Source organism: Myxocyprinus asiaticus, chromosome 1 (assembly GCF_019703515.2).
Source record: "Myxocyprinus asiaticus isolate MX2 ecotype Aquarium Trade chromosome 1, UBuf_Myxa_2, whole genome shotgun sequence".
In the NCBI taxonomy this organism is placed as follows: domain Eukaryota; kingdom Metazoa; phylum Chordata; class Actinopteri; order Cypriniformes; family Catostomidae; genus Myxocyprinus; species Myxocyprinus asiaticus.
In genome coordinates this window covers 22,796,747-22,820,321 of record NC_059344.1, presented here as the reverse complement: position 1 = coordinate 22,820,321, position 23,575 = coordinate 22,796,747, and the positions used below count along the sequence as shown (strand labels likewise).

The 23,575-nt window shown below is 37.2% G+C and overlaps 1 protein-coding gene across 2 annotated transcripts in view; it reads right to left on the bottom strand.

Annotated features, from left to right (window-relative positions):
* The window catches only part of exoc6b (exocyst complex component 6B), a 170,133-nt gene that overhangs the window by 138,587 nt on the left and 7,971 nt on the right, over nt 1-23,575 (bottom strand). For both annotated transcript variants that reach the window (XM_051722276.1, XM_051722363.1), the window contains exon 2: nt 629-794. In XM_051722276.1, the coding sequence (XP_051578236.1) occupies nt 629-794 (166 nt within the window). The remainder of the gene's footprint in view (nt 1-628; nt 795-23,575) is intronic.

The following is a 23,575-nucleotide window of genomic DNA, read 5'->3' as shown; positions in this document are numbered from 1 at the left end:
ATTAAATTGAGGTATGATGTTGCAAGGTTACTAAACCACAAAGCACAGTTTAATCACAGTTTAATGGTGCTCCCTTTCTCCATTGCATCACTTCTGGTAAAGACAGACAGTTTTGCGAAACACGCGGAAATACGCACTTGATTTTGAATTCATAACATGTATAAATGATAAAACAAAGAAAATAGCAGTAAAATGTTAGTTATGCGCAGGAGAGAAACAACTCTTAAGCACATCAAACAGCACAATCACTCGGTCAACATACCTGAAGCAGCAAACGTTCCACATTAAACGGTATGATTATTATTGTCTTCTTTGAAGTATTTATAAAGTGCTCATGCGCTGGACAATGGGGGTCATGTTTTTTTCCGGTTCAACTTGTCTCCGGCATTTTTCAAATGCGTTTCATCATGCAACACAATTTCCACTGGGCTGTAAAGTGACGTCACTAATGGAGCTTCTCCATGCTCGCCGCATATATCCAACTAATCGATAATCAAATTAATTGCCGACGATTTCCATTATTGATAATTATCGATTTGATCGATTAGTTGATGCAGCCCTATTACACTGTTTCTAAAGGTTTCCTTCATTCTGCTTTTCTCTCTTTATATCTCCTATTCAAACTCACCTTGAGTTTCTGGGCTTCCCCTCGGACTTTGAGCAGTTCAGTGATGGAGTCCACAAAGCCCTGGAAGTGATGGTTGCACATCTTCTCAATTTCACGGTCATGGTTTCGAATCCGACCCTCCAGTTTCTCCATGAAGAGTCCATGTTCCTGCCCATCATAAACGGACCTTTCAGGACAACAGAAAGAGCATGAGCACAGCAGTTTACAGCTATGGGCCACTTTCAAGAAATAGTTATTCTGTACCCCACACATTTTCTGGCACTCAGTCTGTGATTCTGAACTAAATCCATACCAACAGTATGTAATTTCTCTATGGGTCACAAGAATCGGCCATCCTGTGACTGACCAGTCACCGATTCACAGAGTTAAGACACAATGCATTCATTCTATAAAGAAATATAAGTTTGCATGAGGTATTAACATAACGTTTGCGTGACATCTAAATGATTATTAACTTTCTAGGCCTACTTACATTTTCTTTTACAACTGTATCTAATTGTATACTTTGGGGATTACATTAAGACAGCGCAAAAATGCATAAATACCGTTAAGATTTTCACACAGCAACAGCTACAATGTCTGTCTCAAACAGTAGGATAGCCTAAAGGTTACTTTCTAATTTTATTTGTAGTCTAAGAAACATTAAGGTCAATGTATTATTTGATCATAAAGATCTAAGAATCCTTTTTGTAAAATTACATTATTTTGAGGATTGTGTGTCTCTTCAGCACAATAACAGTTTCCCAGATATAGTGCCACTGAAAGTTTAATAAAGAATGTTACAAAAAAAAAAAAAAAACATTTATCATAGACAAGCATTAGTTTATGATATGTCGTAACAAGTCCCTACTTTTCAAATCATGCCATCACCCCCGTAAGAATGCACACATAAATACATTTTTTTAAATTATGCAAGGGTCTATAGCTTCAACAATGTTGTGAGAAATGTATATCACAATATATGACTGTAAAAGTACAGTGTTAATTCACATATTGCCCTTACCAACTGAGTGGAAAAATGCAGAAAAGATAAACAACTATAAAACACATGCTCTTACTGGCCACTAGGTGGCAGTAGAATATATAAAATAAATATTCATGACCAGCCAACACAGAACAAGAAAAACTTACAGGTGAACAGATTTATACTTTTTGTTTAAAATTCATGAGGCAGTGTCCCACCCTCCACTTTGCAAACACAGCTGAGGCCAATTGACATGTAGAAACTCACTGACTTCAGGAGATGTACTTACATAGCCCACTGAATGCATTGTACAAGTGTGCATTAGCCAATGAAGATTGAATAATAATAATAAACTTTATTATATATAGTGCCTTTAAAGAGGCCTCTCAAGGCGCTTTACATAGAACGGAATAAAAACACAGAGCATAATACAAAGACAGTAAACATGCATCTCGAAACAACTAATGATACAACAGTAAATAAAATGATAATAATGAATTGAAAACAATAAGATCAAATAAAAGCCTCCCGGAAAAAAAAAAAAATGTTTTAAGATATGATTTAAATACACTAAAAGACTGAGCTTCTCTAAGTTCTGAGGGTAGAGAGTTCCATAGATTCAGAGCATAAGAAGAGAAGGCCCTGTCACCCATAGACCTTAAACGAGTCTGAGGGACAGTTAAAAGACCAAATTTAGAGGAGCGGAGATCCCGCTTTGGGGTGTACGGGGTTAAAAGCTCAGACAAATATTGGGGAACAAAACCATGCAAAACCTAGTAGGTAAGCATAAGAATTTTAAAAACAACATGAAACTTGACAGGGAGCCAGTGCAAGGATTCCAAGATGGGAGTAATGTGATCACTTGCCCTGGCCCTAGTCAGAATTCTGGCAGCTGAGTTTTGCACATATTGCAGTTTATTTAATGTAGGTTTTGAGACCCCAGCAATGAGAGCATTGCAATAATCAATGCGAGAGAAAATGAAAGTACTGATCAGCTTTTCAGCCACTGAGAATAATAACATAGGGCACAGTCTTGCAATGTTTCTGAGACGATAAAAGGATGTTTTAACAGTATTTTTTACATGTGGATCAAATGACAATTTGCTTCAAATATAACACCAAGATTTTTCAGTTTTGTTTGAAGCTCCAAAACTGAGCCCTCAAAGGACAGATTTAAGGAGCCATCCTTATGAAGCTGGTGAGGAGACCAAATAAGCATAACATCTGTCTTATTACTGTTAAAATAAAGAAACATTTGAGCCATCTAAGTTTTTATCTCAGAAATACAGTCCGAAAAAAAGGCATCAGCCAAATTTTCACCAAGTTTAGAATGAATTTAGATCTGTGTGTCATCTGTGTAGAAATGATAATTAAGACCCAGTGATCTAAAAAGCTGACCAAGAGGAAAAATATAAATACTAAAAAGGGCCCAAAATGGAACCCTGTGGGACAACAGAGTGGACTGAACCAATCTCAGACCTGTAACCACCCAGAGAGACAAACTGCCTATGATCAGAGAGACAGGACCTGAACCAGTTTAATGCAGTACCGGAGACACCAAAGACATGGCCGTGTTTTACAGATGGGTGAGTAAAACAGTGTGATCAACAGTGTCGAGATCAAGAAGGATGAGAATAGGGAAAAGAGCCAGAGTCTGAAGCCATTAACAAGTCATTAGTGACCTTGACTAGAGCTGTTTCTGTACTATGAAATTACGAAAACCAGACTGAATTGGCTCAAAGAGATTATTGACAATGAGGTGATTGTGTAATTGAGAGGCAACTTCTCACTCTAAGATTTCTGCAAGGAAGAGAAGATTTGAAATTGGATGGAAGTTTAATTGTCCAAATCCATATTAGGCTTTTTTGAAACTGGAGTTACAGCAGCAATTTTAAATTCTGCTGGCACAACACCAGTATGCAAGGAGTCATTTATTATGTCCAAGACAATGGGACACAGAGAGGAAAAAACAGGATTTGAATAGACTAGTCAGTAGAGGATAAACTATGCTAGTGGTAGCTTTCATACATGATACCTCGTTACTTAGAGTAACGGTCGAGTTGAGAGAAATTTGAGTGAGGGGTGCCGGAGAAACAAGACAGGCTGAGGAATGAAACAGATAAGACAGATGTGGTAGCATGAATATTTTTCCGAACAGTATCTATCTTAGTGCTAAAAAAAAAAGTCTAAAAACATGCTACAAAGTGGAGGTATAGCAGGCAAGGTGGTGGAACAATTACATTTGAGCAATCTATTAATAGTATTAAAAAGATGTCTTGGATTATTTTGATTATTTATAATTATTGCAGAGAAATAACCAGATCTGGCAGATTTGATTTCTTCTTTATAATCATGCAAGTTGTCTTTCTAAGCCTGGTAATATACGTTCAGGCCAGAAAGACGGCACTTTTGCTCCATTTTATGACAAGCAGCCTTCATTGAGCGCAGATTGTCATTATATCAGGGAGCAGAACACAAAGAGGAGATAGTCTGTGATTTCAGTGGAGCAAAAGCATCTAAACCAGATGTGAGAACAGTGTTTAACAGAGAAATCTTGTCTTCAAGGAGAGCAGAAGAAGAAAAACAACTTAAAGAAGAGACAATAGAGTTTGTAAAAGCTGGCAGATCAATAGATTTCCATTTGTGATATTTTACAGTGTGAGAAGTATTCATGTTTGGTAGTTCCATATTAAAAAAGATGGCTAAAAGGTCAGAAAGACCTAAATCAACAGAGGAAAACTCAAACACAAAAGAACCATTTGCAATAACAAGTTCTAAGGTGTGAACTTTGTTATGTACAGTCAACAAACTGGATCAAATCAAAACACTCCAATAAAGACAGAAAGTCCTTTGTCCAATACTGAGTCTTTTGAGTCAATGTGGATGTTAAAGTCCTCCAAAATAAGAATAAGAATTCTCTTGAACTTGAGGCACAGCAGAGACAACAAATCAGCAAACTCAGACAAAAAGGCTTCATTTGTCTTGGGAGGTCTATAGACTGTAGCGATGATGGTAGTGTGAGGGGCAGAGACACTCAGAACGAGGCACAAAAATTAAGTGAACTGTGGTGCAGACACTGGACTTTTGTTGTATTTTAGGTTGTGAAGCACCATAATACCCCCATCTCTGCCAGAGAGTTGTGGGAGATCAAACAACCCATAGCCCGTGGGAGAAATTAGACTAAGAGGAGACCATCACTCTGTTTATGCAATGATTCTGTTAAGCATATAAAGTATTTTTTTTTTTCTGTGATAATGTCCGATAACAACAGAGCCTTGTAATTCACAGAGCATCGTTAACGCCGTTTTAACTAGACTTGGAGACAGAGAAGACGACGGGGAATCCTCCAGACAAGGAAGCAATGACAAATTGTTAAAATCACCGCCAGTATAAAACAGTCTTTTGGCTTTCTGCCAAAACAGTGGAATAGCGATGACAGTTGAAGACGAAGAGACAAAACTGCGTCTTGAACTGCGATGCATGTAGTGTTTTGGACGCAATATTCCATTATTTTTAAGTTCATAAGTGTCTTTCGGCAAATAATAGTTCCATTTTAAATTCAGTAGCTGCCCTGCAGTGTAACTTAAAGCCATGAAGGGACCCACATCCACAGTACCCTCAAAGAGATGTAAATCCTGGGCAAGGCGACAGCAGGGTTGAGTCCACAGTAGGAAGCTCACAGATAATAACAGCAGTCCAAAGTTTAAAAGGTGACCCCACATCGCAACGAAGAATAAAAATAGTGCTCAGACTATAAAAACGTAAAACTTCGAGGCTCTGAAAATCGAGGAGCAACAGCCAAACGCGTCAGCGTTCCCTATCAACCGGAAATTTGAGATTCTTTTTTTTTTTAAAGCGATAGTTCACCCAAAATTGAAAATTCCCTCATCATTTACTCACCCTCATGCTATCCCAGATGTGTATGACTTTCTTTCTTCTGCAGAAAACAAATTAATATATTTAGAAGAATATTTCAGCTCTTTTGGTCCTCACAATGCAAGTGAATGGGTAACAATATTTTGAAGCTCCAAAATCCACATAAAGGGAGCATACAAGTAATCCATACGACTCCAGTGGTTAAATCCATGTGTTCAGACACGATATGATAAGTGTGGGTGAGAAACAGATACATTTTTAAGTTCTTATTTGCCATAAATTCTACTCCCTGCCCAGTAGGGGGCAATATGCAAGAGGAATGTGAATCACCAAAAACAGAAGTAGAATGTGAAAGTGAAAGTGGAAATTGACTGAGTAGGGAGGAGAACTTATAATAAAAAAAAAAAAAGGACTTAAATATTGATCTGTTTCTAACCCACACCTATCATATTGCTTCTGAAAATATGAATTTAACCACCAGAGTCGTTTGGAGTACTTTTATTTTGCCATTATGTGGATTTTGGAGCTTCAAAATTTTGGCACCCATTCACTTTCATTGTATTGACCTACAGAGCTGAAATATTCTTCTAAAAATCTTCGATTGTGTTCAGCAGAAGACAGAAAGTCGTGAACATCTAGGATGGCATGAGGGTGAGTAAATGATGAGAGAATTTTCATTTTTGGGTGAACTATCCCTTTAAGCTGCTTGCATGTGAAGCAACAGAGACATGTAAACGACCAGTCACGGTTCGTTTTCTTGTTACGTGCCATCATGTTACTACAATAATAGACCGGTGTGCAACACAGTCTCATTCTCAGTCAGTTTCCTTCTCCATCTGTCTCCTCAACAGTTCCTTGTAACTTTTAACTGTCTTGTCTAATGATAAAAAGGCAAATATCAATAAAACTAATATCATATACCATCTGCAAATATGCGCATATCTCGTTTAAACAGATGTAATAACCCAACCTCACACAACTGAAGCAGATCCAGCATCCTGTGGAGCGCTCATTTATTTACCTCTAAAGCACGTATTCTAACAGTCGCACCTCTACAGTTCCTTGTCACTTTTAACTTTATTTTCAAATGATAAAAATCAATTATCAACAAAATTGTATTATATACCTTTTGCAAATATGCAGATATTTCGTTTAAACGGATGTAATTCACGAACTTCATGAAAATCCAGTGTTTTCTTCCCGTCGAGCATTCATCTTCTATCTTCATCTGAAGTGCATATTCTAACAGCCAGAATCAAAAACTTCAGGATCAGGATCAAAAGTTCCTCTGATTAACAAAGCATGACGGTCAGTCCGTGACAATCCAAGCAGGCGATCCAGGCCATTTAAACTGTCAGGAGATTGCTGCTCATGCTGGATCTGCACAAGCACATAAATGCAACTCCAAGGCTGCGTCCGAAACTAGGAAAATGCTGCCTGCGGAGGCTGTATACGGACGTAGGATGAAAATAGGGTGCTTTTCAAACTGTTCGGAGACCAGTTTCCATAAGAGTTCCATTCACTCAAAACAGCTGTCAGTTAAGCCATTAACTGATTAGGCAGCAAGGTAGCAAGTCAGCTGTCTATGTTTTCGGATGCAGCCCAAGGTAAAAGCGCGTCACGTGCGCTATAAGTAAATGTCTTATTCACTATTCACTGTATGTACAATTGGTTCGATTCTGTGTTTTTTGAGTAAATGCGATTGTTAATGCACACATGCCATCCATAGTTGCTGGACTACTGTGTGTACTGTTATTTCCTTCTTCCTAATATATTAATAATTTCTTCATGTGCAAATAAATTACTAAAATTTGATGACTACACAGAAATCAGAAGAAACTGCAATCTACCATTTAAAATACAATATAATTGTTTTGCTTTGTGTGAAATTGAGTAAATATAGTGCTAAATTCCTTTTTTAGCAATTGTATGTTTGTTATTTACTATATTAAATTGTGTGATATATTGGCATTGTATCGGCCTATCGGCCACCCTGCTCTCTGAATATCGGCATCGGCCATTAAAAAACCCATTTCGGTTGACCACTAATACAAATCTGAGTATACGTGATGTAACATGAGTCGTGACATTAAGACGTTGTGTTGAGCAATAGAGTCTGTTTGAGTGATCATGAGCACTTTCAGCATCACTCCTTTCAATATCCTCACTCGCTGTGTCAATCAAACATGCACACTCTCCAGGTGCTCTCAATATCTCATCAGTCACTCATCTCAACGCTATTCTCTGAGGATCCCAATTTAAATCAGATTAATGTTGGTCACATTACCACTATTCACAGCAATTACATTTTAACCATAACGGAACCTCGTCTTCATGCATTTGCTTAATAATTAGTGATTTGTGTTACAGCAAAACAGTAAATAAATCATAGATATTACGGATTTCTCACTTGAGCAGTTTTAGAGCTTGTAAAGTATATATTTTCTTTTTGAAAGTATCTCTGCTGTGTTTGAAGCTCTCATGGTTTTCACTGGTTGCCAGTATGTCACAATGACCTTTTGATATTGACAACAGAGCTATGCATAACTGTTTTCAATACAAATAAATGTTAGAAATTCACAATTAATGTAATTTTTATGTAATGTTGGTAATACTTTATAAAAAGGTTCTATTTGTTTACATTAGTTAATGCATTAGGTATCATGAACAAACAATGAACAATATATTTTTACAGCCTTAATTAATCATAATGCAAGTTAATAAAATTACAATTGTTCATTGTTAGTTCATGTTAGTGCATAGTGCATTAACTAAAGTTAACTAATACAACTTTTAATTTAAAAAAATGTAACAGTATATGTTGTACTAACATTAAGTTCATTAGTTCAAGTTAACTACAGTAATGTTGTTAAATATTGTTAACAAATGTAACCTTTTTGTAAAGTGTTCCTGTAATTTTACTGTGTGGGGCATAAACATATAACTGCACAGTATAACTTGCAAAAGTGTGGCAAAGGGCACTTTAAAAAAAAAAAAAAAAAACAATCGGTAGTGTTGAAAAATTGGAGATTGAGATCTGCCACAAATTTCCTGATCGGTGCACCACTAAATACAACATTGAAATACCAACCACAGCTCAGAGCTCTGGACCAGGCAGAGAAAGTGTCAAAATATCCCAATTCAATTTTCATTTAATTTCTACTTTTATAGCTTCATCACAATACAAATTGTTCCAAAGTAGTTTAACAGAATATTGTTGTAATATTGTTTATGAGCTAGCAAAGGAGACAATGGCATTAAAAAATCCCTAAGATATTTTGATAGAAGTTATATTCTTTTTAAACCCCTTTTATAACCCCGGGTAAAGCAATATTTCACACTTGTAATTTTAAAACGGGGTCACAGAACTGCTTTTAAACCGGGGTAAAATGTTGAACAGTGACAGCAAACAAAATAAATGGCATGATGCAGAGACAGAATTCCTTTTGCATGTTTTCTTCATATGTTTCAGAGGATGAAAGACAAACAGAGTAGATTTGCTTGGAAGCATTTCCACAAATAAGCAGGTATATTGATAATCAGTAATTAACACAGGTTGCATATCCGTCGCTAGCTGTATTTGTCCAATCATTGTTATAGACCTCTTAAATATGCAAATAAAATGTTAACCCAGAGTTTATAAATGTCGGCTACAGACGAGTGAAACATGGAAACCTGAAAAATGTGAAAAATGAAACCAGATAACCCAGGATTTTTTTTTAACCCTGGGTTAACAATTTCAAGTGTGAAAAGCCCTCTTGTGTCCTCCACAATCTGTGGCAGTGGCTTACAGATATCAATGCGTCTCATGATTGACAGGCATTTGTTTGACTTTAGAGGCCTATTGTTTCAATTGGGCAAGGTTTCATGCATGTGATGTCCTGTTCATTGAAATACAAACTAATTCAATATATAAACAGACCACAACACACACCTGAATACACCTTTCCTGTGGCTCAGGAAATGCCCTTCTTCTGTCAGTACAGACTTGACGTCACATAACACTTCCTCCACAAAAGAGAACTCCGAAGCTCAATTTAGCATTTTTATCTATAGTAAGAGGAAGATGCTGGAAGGAAACATGAGACCTGTACAGGAAGAAGTGCACTAGCAGACATGCTCAGATTAGTCATTCAATGCTTAAAAATACTCCATACTGATGAAAATGCATTTGTCAGTGGGATAAATGTTGATCATGGCCACTTCTACAGAACCTAGCTATGCTGAGAAAATAAAAATCCCTTCCAACCACTAAACATCATGATGGAAGTAAGGGTCATCATCAATAATCAGTGCGTTGCATAACTACTGTACCTAAACTTAAGTTCATCCATAACATTCATTAACAACATTATTAGCCAAACAACAAATTAACAACATATTAGGTAAACAAAAAAAGGACAAAACTTTGCATAGAAAGAAGGAAAATCAAAGAAATAATTTAAACAATGTGCAAGAACAAGAGCAGCAAAAGTATGAACAAATATCTGAACATATTGTACAATGTCCAGCTGCAGAGGTCTAGCTGTGTGCAGCTATGAAACATCTGGCTCAGGAAAATACAGATAAATAAGCATCAGGCAACACGTCCAAATTCTGCCTTGTGAACGGTCATGTTTAAAAAGGTCAAAATAATGTTTGGCAACAATGATATTAGAAATATCTTGCAGTGACCTTCTGGATTTAACAGTTCTTTCCGTTCCACAGCATTATGGGTCGTGATTTTTTTGGCTCTGATAGTTGAAGACCCTTTTGGGAAGCAATGCGACTTTTCCAAAACTGAAATGCGATAATCTCCCTGAGCTGATCTTCCCAATAATCTCCAGTTGAGAGAGAGAGAAGTAATAGTTACATGTGTGTTAGGCCTAGATGTAGATTGAGAACAAGCAATTTCCATCCATAAACACAAACTCAATTATATGGGTGCATACACACCCTCTCACATTTTAAAACAACAGTTTGTAGCTGCATATCGGAAAATACGCACAACATGCAGACTCCCTGAAAGCTGTTATACCAAATCAAGGGATGATTATCTGATAACACTGCTTCTCTGCTCAGATTTTAATACAAGCATGAGCGGTGTTGAAAAGCAAAGCACTGAAGGCCATCTGCATCTCCATTCCAAATACAAACCATCAACAGCAGTGTAGAGCATAGAATATAAAATATTCAGAATGTTATTAAAGACATGTGGCCGGGTTCATTCAGTCTAAGAATGACGACATTGTTGTGAGCTTGTGTGTGTGTGTGTGTGTGTGTGTGTGTATGTTGACCTGTTATGCAGCATTCCTGTTCACTCCATTTCCTCTACAAACTGTTGTCTCCCTAGACCAACTCAAGGGAAACCTATGCTTATATGTGCTATTACGTCATATCCTGTCGGCTGACTGAAATCTAGAGACAGCTCAATGGCAGCTAGAAAACAGAATAGATCAAAAATAGAACGGATCACCTAAACTTAGAAACCACACAAACAGGGGTCCTGGGTAGCTCAGTGGTAAAGACGCTGGCTACCACCACTGGAGTTCGCTAGTTCGAATCCCAGGGTGTGCTAAGTGACTCCAGCCAGGTCTCCTAAGCAACCAAATTGGCCCGGTTGCTAGGGAGGGTAGAGTCATATGGGGTAACCTCCTCGTGATCGCTATAATGTGGTTCGTTCTCGGTGGGGCGCGTGGTGAGTTGAGCGTGGTTGCCACGGTGGATGGCGTGAAGCCTCCACACATGCTATGTCTCCGTGGCAACGCACTCAACAAGCCACATGATAAGATGCGCGGGTTGACGATCTCAGACGCGAAGGCAACTGGGATTCGTCCTCCGCCACCCGGACAGAGGCGAATCACTACACGACCACGAGGACTTAAAAAGCACATTGGGATTTGGGCATTCCAAATTGGAAGAAAAAAGGGGAAAAATCCAAAAAAAAAAAAAAAAAAAGAAACCACACAAACAAACATCATCAACAATGGTATGCTTTTTCTGTCTATGATGTAATGGCACATTTACAGAGATATACATTTGTGTATTTAAACTTAATTCACCAGGTAATTCAACAGTCAATGTGGGAAACAAGCATGGTACATAACAGATCCAACAATAATAGGCCATCGATGTACATCGGTGTCTGTCATTCAGCAAATAAAACATTAAAAATTTATATTTTCAAAAAGGGTATTAAGAAAAACTATTGTATCTACTGTACCCCTCATAGCCTCCTTTTCATTTGCATTGAATTAAAAATATGCCCTCTACCTTGAAGGTCCATAGTATCTCAGTGGTGGTCTGTGGACCAAAAACGCAGGTAACTTGGTATAAACAGGAACAATAATGACGTAATTGTTTTGTGCAGGCCCAGACAGAATCTGCAGACATTTATCACATTTTCTGAGCAGATGTTGAGGGAAATTTTGCAGAATTCTGCAGAAGGAAACGTGGTTAAACATGGTAAAATGTGTTAAATGGAGCTGAGAGTACTATACTCTTATTGGTTCCTGAAAGTATAGGCTACCCAAATTAGCCAAACATAATTAATAAACAAATATGCAAGGGGTGGGGAATGTATAGAACTTTTATGACTGATAGATGCTGCAATTCTGCAGAAATCTGCAGTGTTTTCTGTGGAGCTCTGTGCACAGTTTTATTGTGGGTCTTGTTTTGTGATATCATTGTCAGTAATATAAATAAGGCATCTGCATGACATTGCATTAGGCTAGTAGGGCTGGGCAATATGTAAAAAATATTTTATCGATAATCGCCTTAAAATATATCGTGATATATGATTATACCGTCAACCCCCCTGCCAAGGGTCGGTTAATATTTTTGCTTTATTGAATTTGCTTTAAAAATTAAATTCATTTATTGAAACACGAAAAACATAAATAAATTACATTTCTAAAATCAAATTACACATTAAACTAAATAAAAAAAGCAATTAAAATAACAAAGTGATCAAAAAATCTTATTTAACCACCTCCCCAAATCCAAACATTTACCGTCTCCAACGGTCCCATTTGCCATCACGCAAGAATCAGTTAGCGACAACAGGTGGAACATTACTAATAGATTACAGATTAAGAACTAAAGATAATTATAAATGGAAAGATAATAATAATCATAATAATAAAGCCCCATAAATTCTCTTGTGTTCCCAAAATAATGCTGTCAAATGTGTGTTCTTATCTAATTTGTATTTGTATTGTGTTTTGGTAATACAGTTAATGCTGCCTAAAGAAAAGAAAATAGAACTCATTTTAGGTTCAAGGTGAACATGTCTTATGTTATTTTATTATTTAATTACTTTCATCTTTGTTTCTTTAACACAAAGATATACTGTATATTACTGAACCTGCAGAGTTGCGTTCACAATGCATGTTAACCGCGAACTGCTCCGTGGAAATAAAACGAACTAAACTCACAGCACCTCCTGAGATGATCTGAGATTATTTACAGCATTCTCATTGACAACATTATTCTTGCAAACAGTTTTCAGACGAATGAAACAGACAAAAATAAGAGTGATAACTCTTTACATGCACTTGTTAAACAAGACAGGCTCGCACAGCACGCCTCTGAACAAACAGTGAATTAGACACGAGCATTGACGGCTTTTCTTTTGTCTGTTCTTAAAAATATAACAAAGTGTGTTTCTTCAAACGCGTGTCTTTATGACTAACAGCATTTCAGAGCTTGCGAACTGGATTCAGCCTTGTCGCATTTGGCAGGTGGCGGGTGCTAATTTCACACCCTGGGCTACTGTTTAATATATTTTCTGACTTCCCAGATCCACGGTTTTGCCATTTCCCGATATTGTCGATCATTGTCTGTCAACTGAGTGTTGCAACTGGCATCAGATCTCTGTAAGATATCGTCGATATCTGATTACATCGTCCTATCGCCCAGCCCTATAAGCTAGCTAAGCAAACATTTGTGTGGACAAAGTTTGGCAATATGGTTCTGCTCTAGACTAGATTCTCCTCTAACAGAGAACTCTGGAGGTTCTCTGTCAGCTCTAAAAGAGGAAACAGTCTCAGCACAGTGCGCTGCCCAAACACTGAAATCTGATCAATCCTCTGCCGCTCGCTAACTGAGAGAAGAGCTGGCAGTCACTGCAGTTCATTAATCCCAAGTCAGTCTCTCATGTACAGCAATGAACTCAAATAATCTTCATGTCTTCAGACTTAAAGAACCTTAAGATTTTATTTCAGTAAACACTCTTTGAAAAAAGTATTAACCAACCACATAATAATAAACATACACATAGCAACTTCTAGTATTGACATCATTCTTCGCATGCTAACACTGTTTTGTTGTCCAATAGGAAAGCATTGTTAACATGTGATTAACAGCTTTGAGAAAACAGCTAAGCATGAGAGATATTCCTTGTTCCTTAAGATGATTCACCAGAATAAGCACCAAGTTCAGACAAAACAAATCTTAACAACAAAAAAATACTATAGCAATACCATGGTACAGTGATGGTCTCATTAGTAATACCATAGCCATTTGCTATATGGTACCATATTTGTATCCCATAGTATTTACATGGCTGCTTCTCAAAAACATGGTATTATTTCCATAGTACAATGTCCAAAAAATGTAGTCACGGTACTTCTGTGTACTTTTTTGCTAGTGAAGGCAGACTGAGACTAAAAATCTGATTTTTTGCATATCCAGATTGTATCCAGATGAGTTTTTGATAGTCTGGACAGCAAAAAACCACATGAAATCTGATTTTTCCGAATCTGATTCAAACCACATCGGGAGGTTGTTTCAAATGCGATAGAAATCTGATTTTTTCAGATGCGTCCGAGTCTGGACACTCTGGCTGCTCAAATCGGATTTCAAATGGTCTTTTGCATCACTCTTCACACGACACACAACGATGACGTCAAAAAACGGTGACTGCAGCACGGAACATCACAATATTTACCAGTCTCCTGTGAGTTCTACACCACGACTGGAGAGCGAGATGTTGCACCTCCATTTTTCCCGCATCTGTTTTGAAAGCATCATCACATGGGTATGCCTACATTGTTACCAAAGCAACCCATGCAGATAGGTTGGATATGTCTGAACGCGCAAATCTGATTTGATCACTTGCAATTAGTAGTGCGGACAGTCTGCCTGAAAAGATCTGATTTGAGAAAAAATCTGATTTGCCTGCAGTCTGAACATAGCCAAAAATAAGGTTTTCTTGACATTCAGGTGGTAGCTGCAGCGATTCAGTAAAGACAGTTCCATGGTACACACACACAAGCTCCTGACTAGTAAGTTCGCATGCTCCAAAGTCTAGTTTAGAATATCAGCAGCAGCACAGATGATAGGAGAGAACACAGACAAATGCATGGAAACTTGTTAAAAGAGGTATGTACCAGAAACTGCATGGCACAGAATAATAGGGGTCTTGTGAGAGGTGGCAGAGAGAGTGGGAGTGAAAGAAAGATTGGAGATGTAGCAGGAGACAACTTCGAGGCTGTAAATTCCTCCATGGGTAAAGAGGTAGCACATGTGAGGGCAGAGAGGGGCCACAGTGCAACAGCTAGAGACTAAGAGACAAATAAAAACCCCATACTAAGAGAGACACTGATAAATGAAGTGAGTAGCGATGCAATACCAGAAGCAAAGCACCGAGCAACACAGAATGTTGCCCAACATCTAATTCAACATTATGGGCATTGCAGGCACTTTTTGCATACCTGCAGAGTTCAAAATGATAATCAGACATCTTTCTAAACAAATCTCAAAACAACCAATAAGAGAACAGATTTATTTACTCATGAACAATACAAAGGCACATTTTAAGCAATGTTATCACTAAACATTAAGGGTCTACCAAGAAGGCCTATCTTTTTCCAATGAGGTTTAACTTCAAAACAAAGAAATGGTACTTTTGGCAAATAGGTTTAAAATAGGGAGATTTTTACAGCCAATATTATTACAGAACCCTTTCATCAGGCTCTTGTTGATTCAAGTTCAGTCATCTCATGGAAATTTGAAGGCAAACAAAACTAATATTTGAAAAATTAACTTTGTCCATAATTCACAACGGTCCAGGCTTTAAAGCCCTTTATTCTATTTTGCAGTTGTCCTTATGAAAATTTCCCATAGTTTTTATTGTTTAAACAGTGGTATTTGTAACAAGACCATGATAACTTCAGGTAAAACTAAGCATAGATTGTCACTACCATGGTTAAGGCTTTTTCACACCAAAGGCGACGTGATTATAAGAGGTGAATCACCGACAAATGGTCCTAGCAAGCGACGCGAATGGCTGCCGTTAGCACATTCAAGCCTTTACAATAGGTTACGCTAATCGACAAGCAATTTTACCCTGGTACGGTCAAGTAGTACTTGACAAGCAGATCAAAAAAAGAAAGCTGATGGCTGCAGCAGTGATGAAGAGTGTGTTGTTGATTTTCTTAATGAGAAAGAAAACATTTGAGACACTTTCACAAACTATTTCAGTTCACCATTTGGACAAGTTGAATGGCAGTATTATCATGTGTACACAGTCTGAGGGGTGATTAGAAAACACATGTAAATAATATTAACATTAAAACATGTTATCACTTGGAACAATGTTGATTACATGCTACTGCCAGGCAATCTCTATATACTTGTGTTCAGTACATTTGTTCAAAACCACTGCGTAATGCACACATACTGTATAATGTTGTAACAGATGTTGTCAGTTGGAAGTATACTGACTGCATCTTATTGCATGTACTGTATATCTACATTTGCTCAAAACATGTTACAAATTAAACGTGACATCATTTAAACACTCAAAAAGTCTATATAATGCAAGAAATACAATACGGGGGGGCCTAGGTAGCTCAGCGAGTAAAGACGCTGACTACCACCCCTGGGGTCACATATTCGAATCCAAGGCATGCTGAGAGATTCCAGTTAGGTCTCCTAAGCAACCAAACTGGCGCCGGCGCGTCCTGCTAGATTTTTTCCTCATAACAGCGGAAACAACTTAAAATACTCCATTTTTGGGCATACAGATAAGTGTAAGACATCATTAGGGACTATAAAGGTTCTACTTTTATTTGAGTACACTCACAATAACAACAAAACCTTGTGCTTTTGTAAAATATAGAAAATAAACAAGGTGCGCTTTCAGCCGTCTCTGTCTCCGTGAGCATCTTTCTGAAACACGTCACAAAAATGAACTGAAATTCAACGAATACTTATCAGACAAACATGAAACATATGTCTAAAGAAAGCTTAAAATGTCTACTTTTAAATAAAATAATTCAAATTTAAAACAAATATTCTCCTGCAATGTAATCTGTATGAAACTAAAGAGATGTACAGTTTCTCCTGGCTCAGCTAATTATCGCTAATGTGATCACACCCACCAGCAGAGCGTGCTATTCATACGGTAATGTGCTGAGGCGATCTCTGCAAATGGTAAACGCCCCCAACAGTGTCTTAAAAAGCATCAAGTTCATTCACTTTGCTGTGTGTTTGGAAGATGGCACGCTACACAGGTGAGGAAGCTCCTGGATAGTGACGAAGAGTTCACATTTTCCTCAAAAGAAGAGCGGGACTCCGACGAACGTCTGCAACTTGTATCCAGCCGAGGATACAATTTCAGATGAGTAAGTCATTTAGTTTTACTTACATATTAGTTGACATGCTATTTTATATAAACATGTACATATTTTACTAGTTGGACTATTTCCAGACTTGCCAGCCAGTATTCAGAGTATTGAAATTTGAAATATGTCCTAATAGGCAAGTTTTAGTTACATTTAAATGTTGTTTCGGCTAAAGCAGGTATTTAAATTGTATGCTGTATGATATCAATATGATATGTAATATGATATAAAAATAATATGAGTGTTTAGATTATATTTTAACCAGTGTTTATGCTGCCTCATTATCATCAACGAAGCTTGTGCTTGCAAATATCTGTTCGGGTGTAAATGTGTAAAATGTGCTGTAAATATGCCCATATTAGAAAATCAGCATATTAGAATGATTTCTGAAGGATCATGTGACACTGAAGACTGCAGTAATGATGCTGAAAATCCAGCTTTGATCACAGGAATAAATTGCATTTTACAATATATTAAAATAGAAAACAGTTATTTTAAACTGTAAAAATATTTCACAATATCACTGTTTTTGCTGTATTTTGGATCAAATAAATGCAGCCTTGGTGAGCAGAAGAGACTTCTTTTAAAAACATTAACAAATCTTACAGATCTAAAAACTTTTAAATGGTAGTGTAGGTCTAAAGTTTTTAAGTAAAGTCTTTATGTAAAGAAAATGTATAGTCAGATAATACATTCAATCATTAAGTCTCCTCACATTCATTCTCTCTCAGGGGAGGGGTCTTTGTCTCCTTAGGTGTGAATCACATCAATATTCATGATCATCCACGCCTCCTCGCATATGGCCTTTCTACCACTAAAAGTGTCTTACAAAAGTTAAATGACTATATTGTTTTGTATGAATGAGTGATACGGATGGTTTTCACATCATTTTGTAGCAAAAACTCTAGGCTACAAGATACAAAGTCTTGTGAACAATGTTTAGTATGTGTTATATGGCCTTATTTCAGTGACTTAACATTTTAGTTTTTTCAAAAACCATGCATAAACGTTATTTTCTCAAAAATACTAACGTGTACATACATGTTGCTCACATATTATTGTAGCCCAGTTTGTGCCGAATACAGTGTTATCAGACTTTAGCCATTAATATGTTTTTAAGCAACTGAAAAAAGCACAAATGTCAAGGCATGTAAAAACTTCTCCAGGGCCCAAAACACCCTCAGACCCCAGAGGGTTAAATCCCAAGATTGATCTTTCACTCAATGAGCCTCCTTCTACTACAATTAGAGGAAATTACTCGCATTTGCAACAAAAGTTTGCTCTATGCGACTAAAGTGAATATATTTGGCAACTGGCTGGTAAATGTTTACATTTCACTCACCAGTAATTGTGCAGTTTAGTCATGAAGTGTTCAGCAATGGAATCTTTGCATAGCGTGTTGAGAGTGAAAGTTGTTCCGTGTAATGTGTGTCCAAGACAAGATCCACGCAACCCATTTGTCATTGAATACTGTCTCTTTTAATACCCTTTCTGTTCTTTATAGTCAGTTGTTGATCAAAAACAACTACAAAAAACATTTAATTCTAATCATGCATCGCACAGATGAGAAAGCCATCCGAGTCCTCTCTAGTTAACATGCGCTCATTTAAAGGCGCTGTTTACAGAAATGCCGTTTTTTTTGTTAGAGACAATAAAAGGTTTTAGCACGTGTTGAACAAATCAGTGTAAATACTTGTAAATAGTACAAATTATGCAATTTAACATTAAATATGTAAAAAAAATAATATATGAAATATAATCTTATTTATTGATTGAATACATTTATTTGTTCATTTTTTAAAAAAAAGCCAAAATGTGACCAAAATGATGAAAAAGTATACAATATAATTAGTACAATTAATATTTTCATAATGTACCTAGTTACAAGGTCCCCTGTAAAATTAACAGCATTAGCTGGGAGATAATTTCTTTTTTATGTAAGCAAAAGGGACATTATAACTGAAATAAACCCATCTGAATCTATACTGAATCGAATCAAATCGAATCGAGAGCTTGTGAATCAGAATCGAATTGAATCGGAAAATTTGTATCAATACCCAGCCATAGCATAAAGACTAAGACCACTGTCATATCAGGCCAGTGAAACAAACAACAAATTACTTAGTGCACTAAAACACAAGAACACCAGTCACAAAGATGGCACTTCTTCGGTCGCCAGTGTAGGCCATGACATTATTCAACAACCCAACTAAAACATCAACACAAAGATAGACCAACTGTGTTTAAGGGAAATTATTAAGCACATTTTACAGCCATAATCTAGTAAACCACCCTGGCCACAGTGGAAAGAAAAGGGAAAACTCATTTGAAATATTTATCTGGTAATAGCAAACTAACTGTGAGTTAAGACAGCCATAGACTGCTTACAGGGAACATCCTTCAACCCATGCTAAAGCAGTACAGGCCTGTAAGCAATCCCAAAAGTGTATGTGTGTGTTTGTGTAGTGAGTCAGTTGGGTGTGGACCTGGCTGCACCTTTGTGGTGACATGGTCCTTCCCTCACTGCTGATGTTCATGCAGCACTCTCATTCATTTTGCTCACAGTATGACTGCAAAAACACCACTGAAAATTTTCAAAGAAAAACTTCTCTCTATTTAACTTCATGTTATTCTTGCTGCTGTCATTGTTTGCTTCTCACCTCTCTTATTAAAACTGGACATCATATGGCAAAAAAACTACAAATTTGCCCACTGAAACCAGAAATCATTTTTCGCTCTAAATCAAGCAATGGAAAATTGTCTTCCCAGCCAGCTATAGTCCAGACCCGTCTTGGCATCCCGATGGTGGAAATCCATGAGTGATTTCCTTCATCAGCAAGTACATTGTTGTCAGGTTAATAGCATGTGATTGCAGATCGTAAGTTGTTGGCCTGAATATTTCCAACTGTGCACACTAATTAATAGGCAAACTAGTAGGCCATTGCTCATGTAGCTAACGTAGGCCCTGCATTTTCTTTAGAAACTCCAAAAAAAAAAAAAAAATATTATCCCCATTGCATCATAGATAAATTAACATTTTGCATGTCATTGCCGATCATTCCTTTGCAATATTATAAAAATGAAAAACAAGCCATGTAACTAAAAGGAAATGTTGATGTGTTTGCCCCATTTACTGTTGTTGCCTCTCTGTTCTGTAAATGATCAGTACTTGAGAAATGTTCCCATGCAATAATTAGGCATAGCACCATGAAGTGTTTGTTCGAAATTCCTCAGGTGGATGCAGGAGAGTCCCAAAAATATTTCCAACATTCCTCTTCCCATAATTAGAACAAAGAACTTTTCTTCCTCTTTCAAGAGGTTAATCACTCAACAGGGGCCAAGACCACATGGACCTACACAAAATCCGGGATAACAAGGACATTAAAAGTAAAGAAAGACTCTGTATAACACCAGAACAGTAATTCAGTTTTCTGCCCGCTTGCATGGGTTTAGAAGAAATCCACACTGATTACGGACAAAACTTACAAGCTGAAAGAATGGGGGAGAGCGAGGTTGAGACAGATACAGATGGAGGAAGAGAGCTTGTGGAAGTCGAGAAGGTAAACAACAAGGTGTTGGTTTTGGGGATACAGGCAGCCAGGTGTACAGCATACAATTTCCTATTGCCATCAGTTTCAGTTTCTGCTTGGAAAAAGTTGCAATGAAAGTGAATGGTGAGACTAACATTCTGCCATTCTTTTCATTTTTGTTTTTTTACATTATTATAACCTGAGGGCACTGCCAAGATGCTACCAAGTGAACAGACTTGCTATAAAGGGAATTTGGCAATACACAAATTGATGCAAAGTATAGTATATCAAATGCCTCGTTTTGTAACTGTACAAATCTCTCCTTTTGGCTGGCCTTTAATGTTTACTCCTTTAAAACCGGCAGAGCATTTAAATAAGCATAAGTAAACAGGTTTCTCCCTAACAGCTATGCATTTAACTGTGCCATCCAGAAGCTTCTATAGGCCTCTGATACCAAAGGATGAATGCCCCAAGGGATGGCAGATTGATTTTTTTCTCTCTTTTCATTATGCTTAAGGACTTAGCCATAGGAATGTCTTCACAGGTCCTGACGTGCATGCAGATTATGAAAGAGCCAATTCTTGGTGTGATGAAAATGACTTGCACACGATAAACAGATTGTAATGGCATAGACCTACTTCTCAAAGCAACTTCTAATGTCAGTATCACAGCATAACAAAAAGAATGGCCCGCTGGCCTGGGGACAGTGTGAGAGTGTTTTGGGCCAGTTGATGGAACTTTCACTTGCCCTATCGGGCCAGTGCTGCGATGTCACAAAATTTTATATTCGTTGGTAGGCCTGTTACACTGTAAAAAAAAATCCATAATTTTAACGCTAAAGGACTGTAAAAATGCTATAGTAAAAAAAACTTTAATTGGTTAATGGGTAGTTACCTTACAATATACAGTAAACTTTTTTAATTTATTTAAAAAGACAATATATGTAGTTTTAGGGTCAAATTTTGTAAAAAAAAAAAAAAAAAAATTTAATGTAAAAAGTATGATTTTCTGTATAATTAACAGTAAAAATGTATATTATGTTTAACATGAGAGTGCATGTACTTTTTATGGTAAATTATTGTTAAAATTACGATAAAAAAAACAATAATCGGACGTTCCCAGAATTCCCGGCGTTACCAAGTTCATTTCATTATATTTTATGGGAACAGTTATGTTTCTTCTTATTTTTAATATAAGTTATGTATATTGGGGTGTTCTGTGTTATATTTGATGTAGTTTAGTTAATGTTTATTACATTATTTTAATTCATGTCATCATGTGCCCTTTTGTAATTACTACAATGATTAACAATACATTATAAAGTGAAAAGCAGATTTTTACAGTTTCAGAAGGTTAATATATCAAGTTTATTACCTAATAATATAAATGACGGTAATGCACCGTAAAATATACAGGCATCAAAATTGCATCCCGTAAAGCCTGAAATGTGGTTACCATATTTTTTACGGTGAATTTCTGGCAAGCACAGCTGCCAGTTTTTTACTGTCAATTTAACAGGATTTTTTTTTTTTTTTTTACAGTCTATCATTAAATAATCGCCTGATCGCAGTTATCTGATTTAACTGCGGTTATCCCAAATAACCACGGTTAGATCAAATAACTTTATTATTGTGCACTTTAAATTCCAATCACATTTTACTGTCCAAATAAATGCTCCCAGGGGGCACCATCTTACCCTAGGGCTCACACCATATCAGATTATCACCTCAATTAATTTAGTTAGTACTTTTAAATACCGAGTGTATGTGTGTTTGGGGGGCTGATAAATTGAATGAATGAATGTTGCATTTATATAGCACTTTTTAGGAAGCGTTTTACACAGTGAACAGAGGACTCTCCTCAACCTCCACCAGTGTGCAGCATCCACCTGGATGATGCGACGGCAGCCATAGTGCACCAGTACGCTCACCACACACCAGCTAATGGTGGTGAGGAGAGAGTAGATTTATAGAGCCAATTTATGGATGGGGATTATTAGGAGGCCATGATTGAGAAGGGCCAATGGGGGGAATTTGGCGAGGACACTGGAGTTACACCCCTACTCTTTTCGAGAAGTGTCCTGGGATTTTTAATGACCACAGAGAGTCAGGACCTCGGTTTAATGTCTCATCCGAAGGATGGTGCCTTTTTTACAGTATAGTGTCTCCATCACTATACTGGGGCATTAGGACCCACACAGACAGGGTGAGCACCCTCTGCTGGCCTCCCTAACACCTCTTCCAGCAACAACCTTAGTGATCCCCATGAGGTCTCCCATCCAGGTACTAGCCAGCCTCAACCCTCTTTAGCTTCAGTGGGCAATTGGTCTTGATCTACAGGGTGATATGGCTGCTGGTATGTCTTCCTCTTCAGTCAATACTACACCACTGGTAACAGAAGCATTCTATGGCCAAGGTTAGCTTGCTACTGTTAGCATTATGAATGCATTATTTAAACATTACAAATCACACATTATCTGCAGCACATATCTTACTTTCAATTATCATGGAGTGGTTTTAACAGCTTCTTTTCTTGATCCCATGTTGATTCCATTCATAGAATGAGGCAGAGAGTATGATTTTTATTGAATATGCAGCCTGAAGCAAATGACGTGTACAGATGAAGAACTGTTTAAGTATTCAGACAACAAATTAGAGGCTGATAGAGATAACTAAGTTGGGGAAACAGGCCGATAGCCGATTAATCGTCTGATAATTTTTTTAATATATAATATGAATCAAAACTTTCCACTCAGTGTAAAATAGTGCTGAACTTTAGTAAGTATCGCTTTCCATGGCAATGTACTGTGCTCGCACTTGATCTTCTGATGCAAGAGAATGGCTGGGCAAAAGCAAAAACTCAAGCAGCATTATCACGTTAGGTTGCCATTAACAAGAAATTGATCTATTACTGATGATTAACTTATTAATCTGCTTCGGAGCGCTCATGTTTATAACCTGACCGGAAC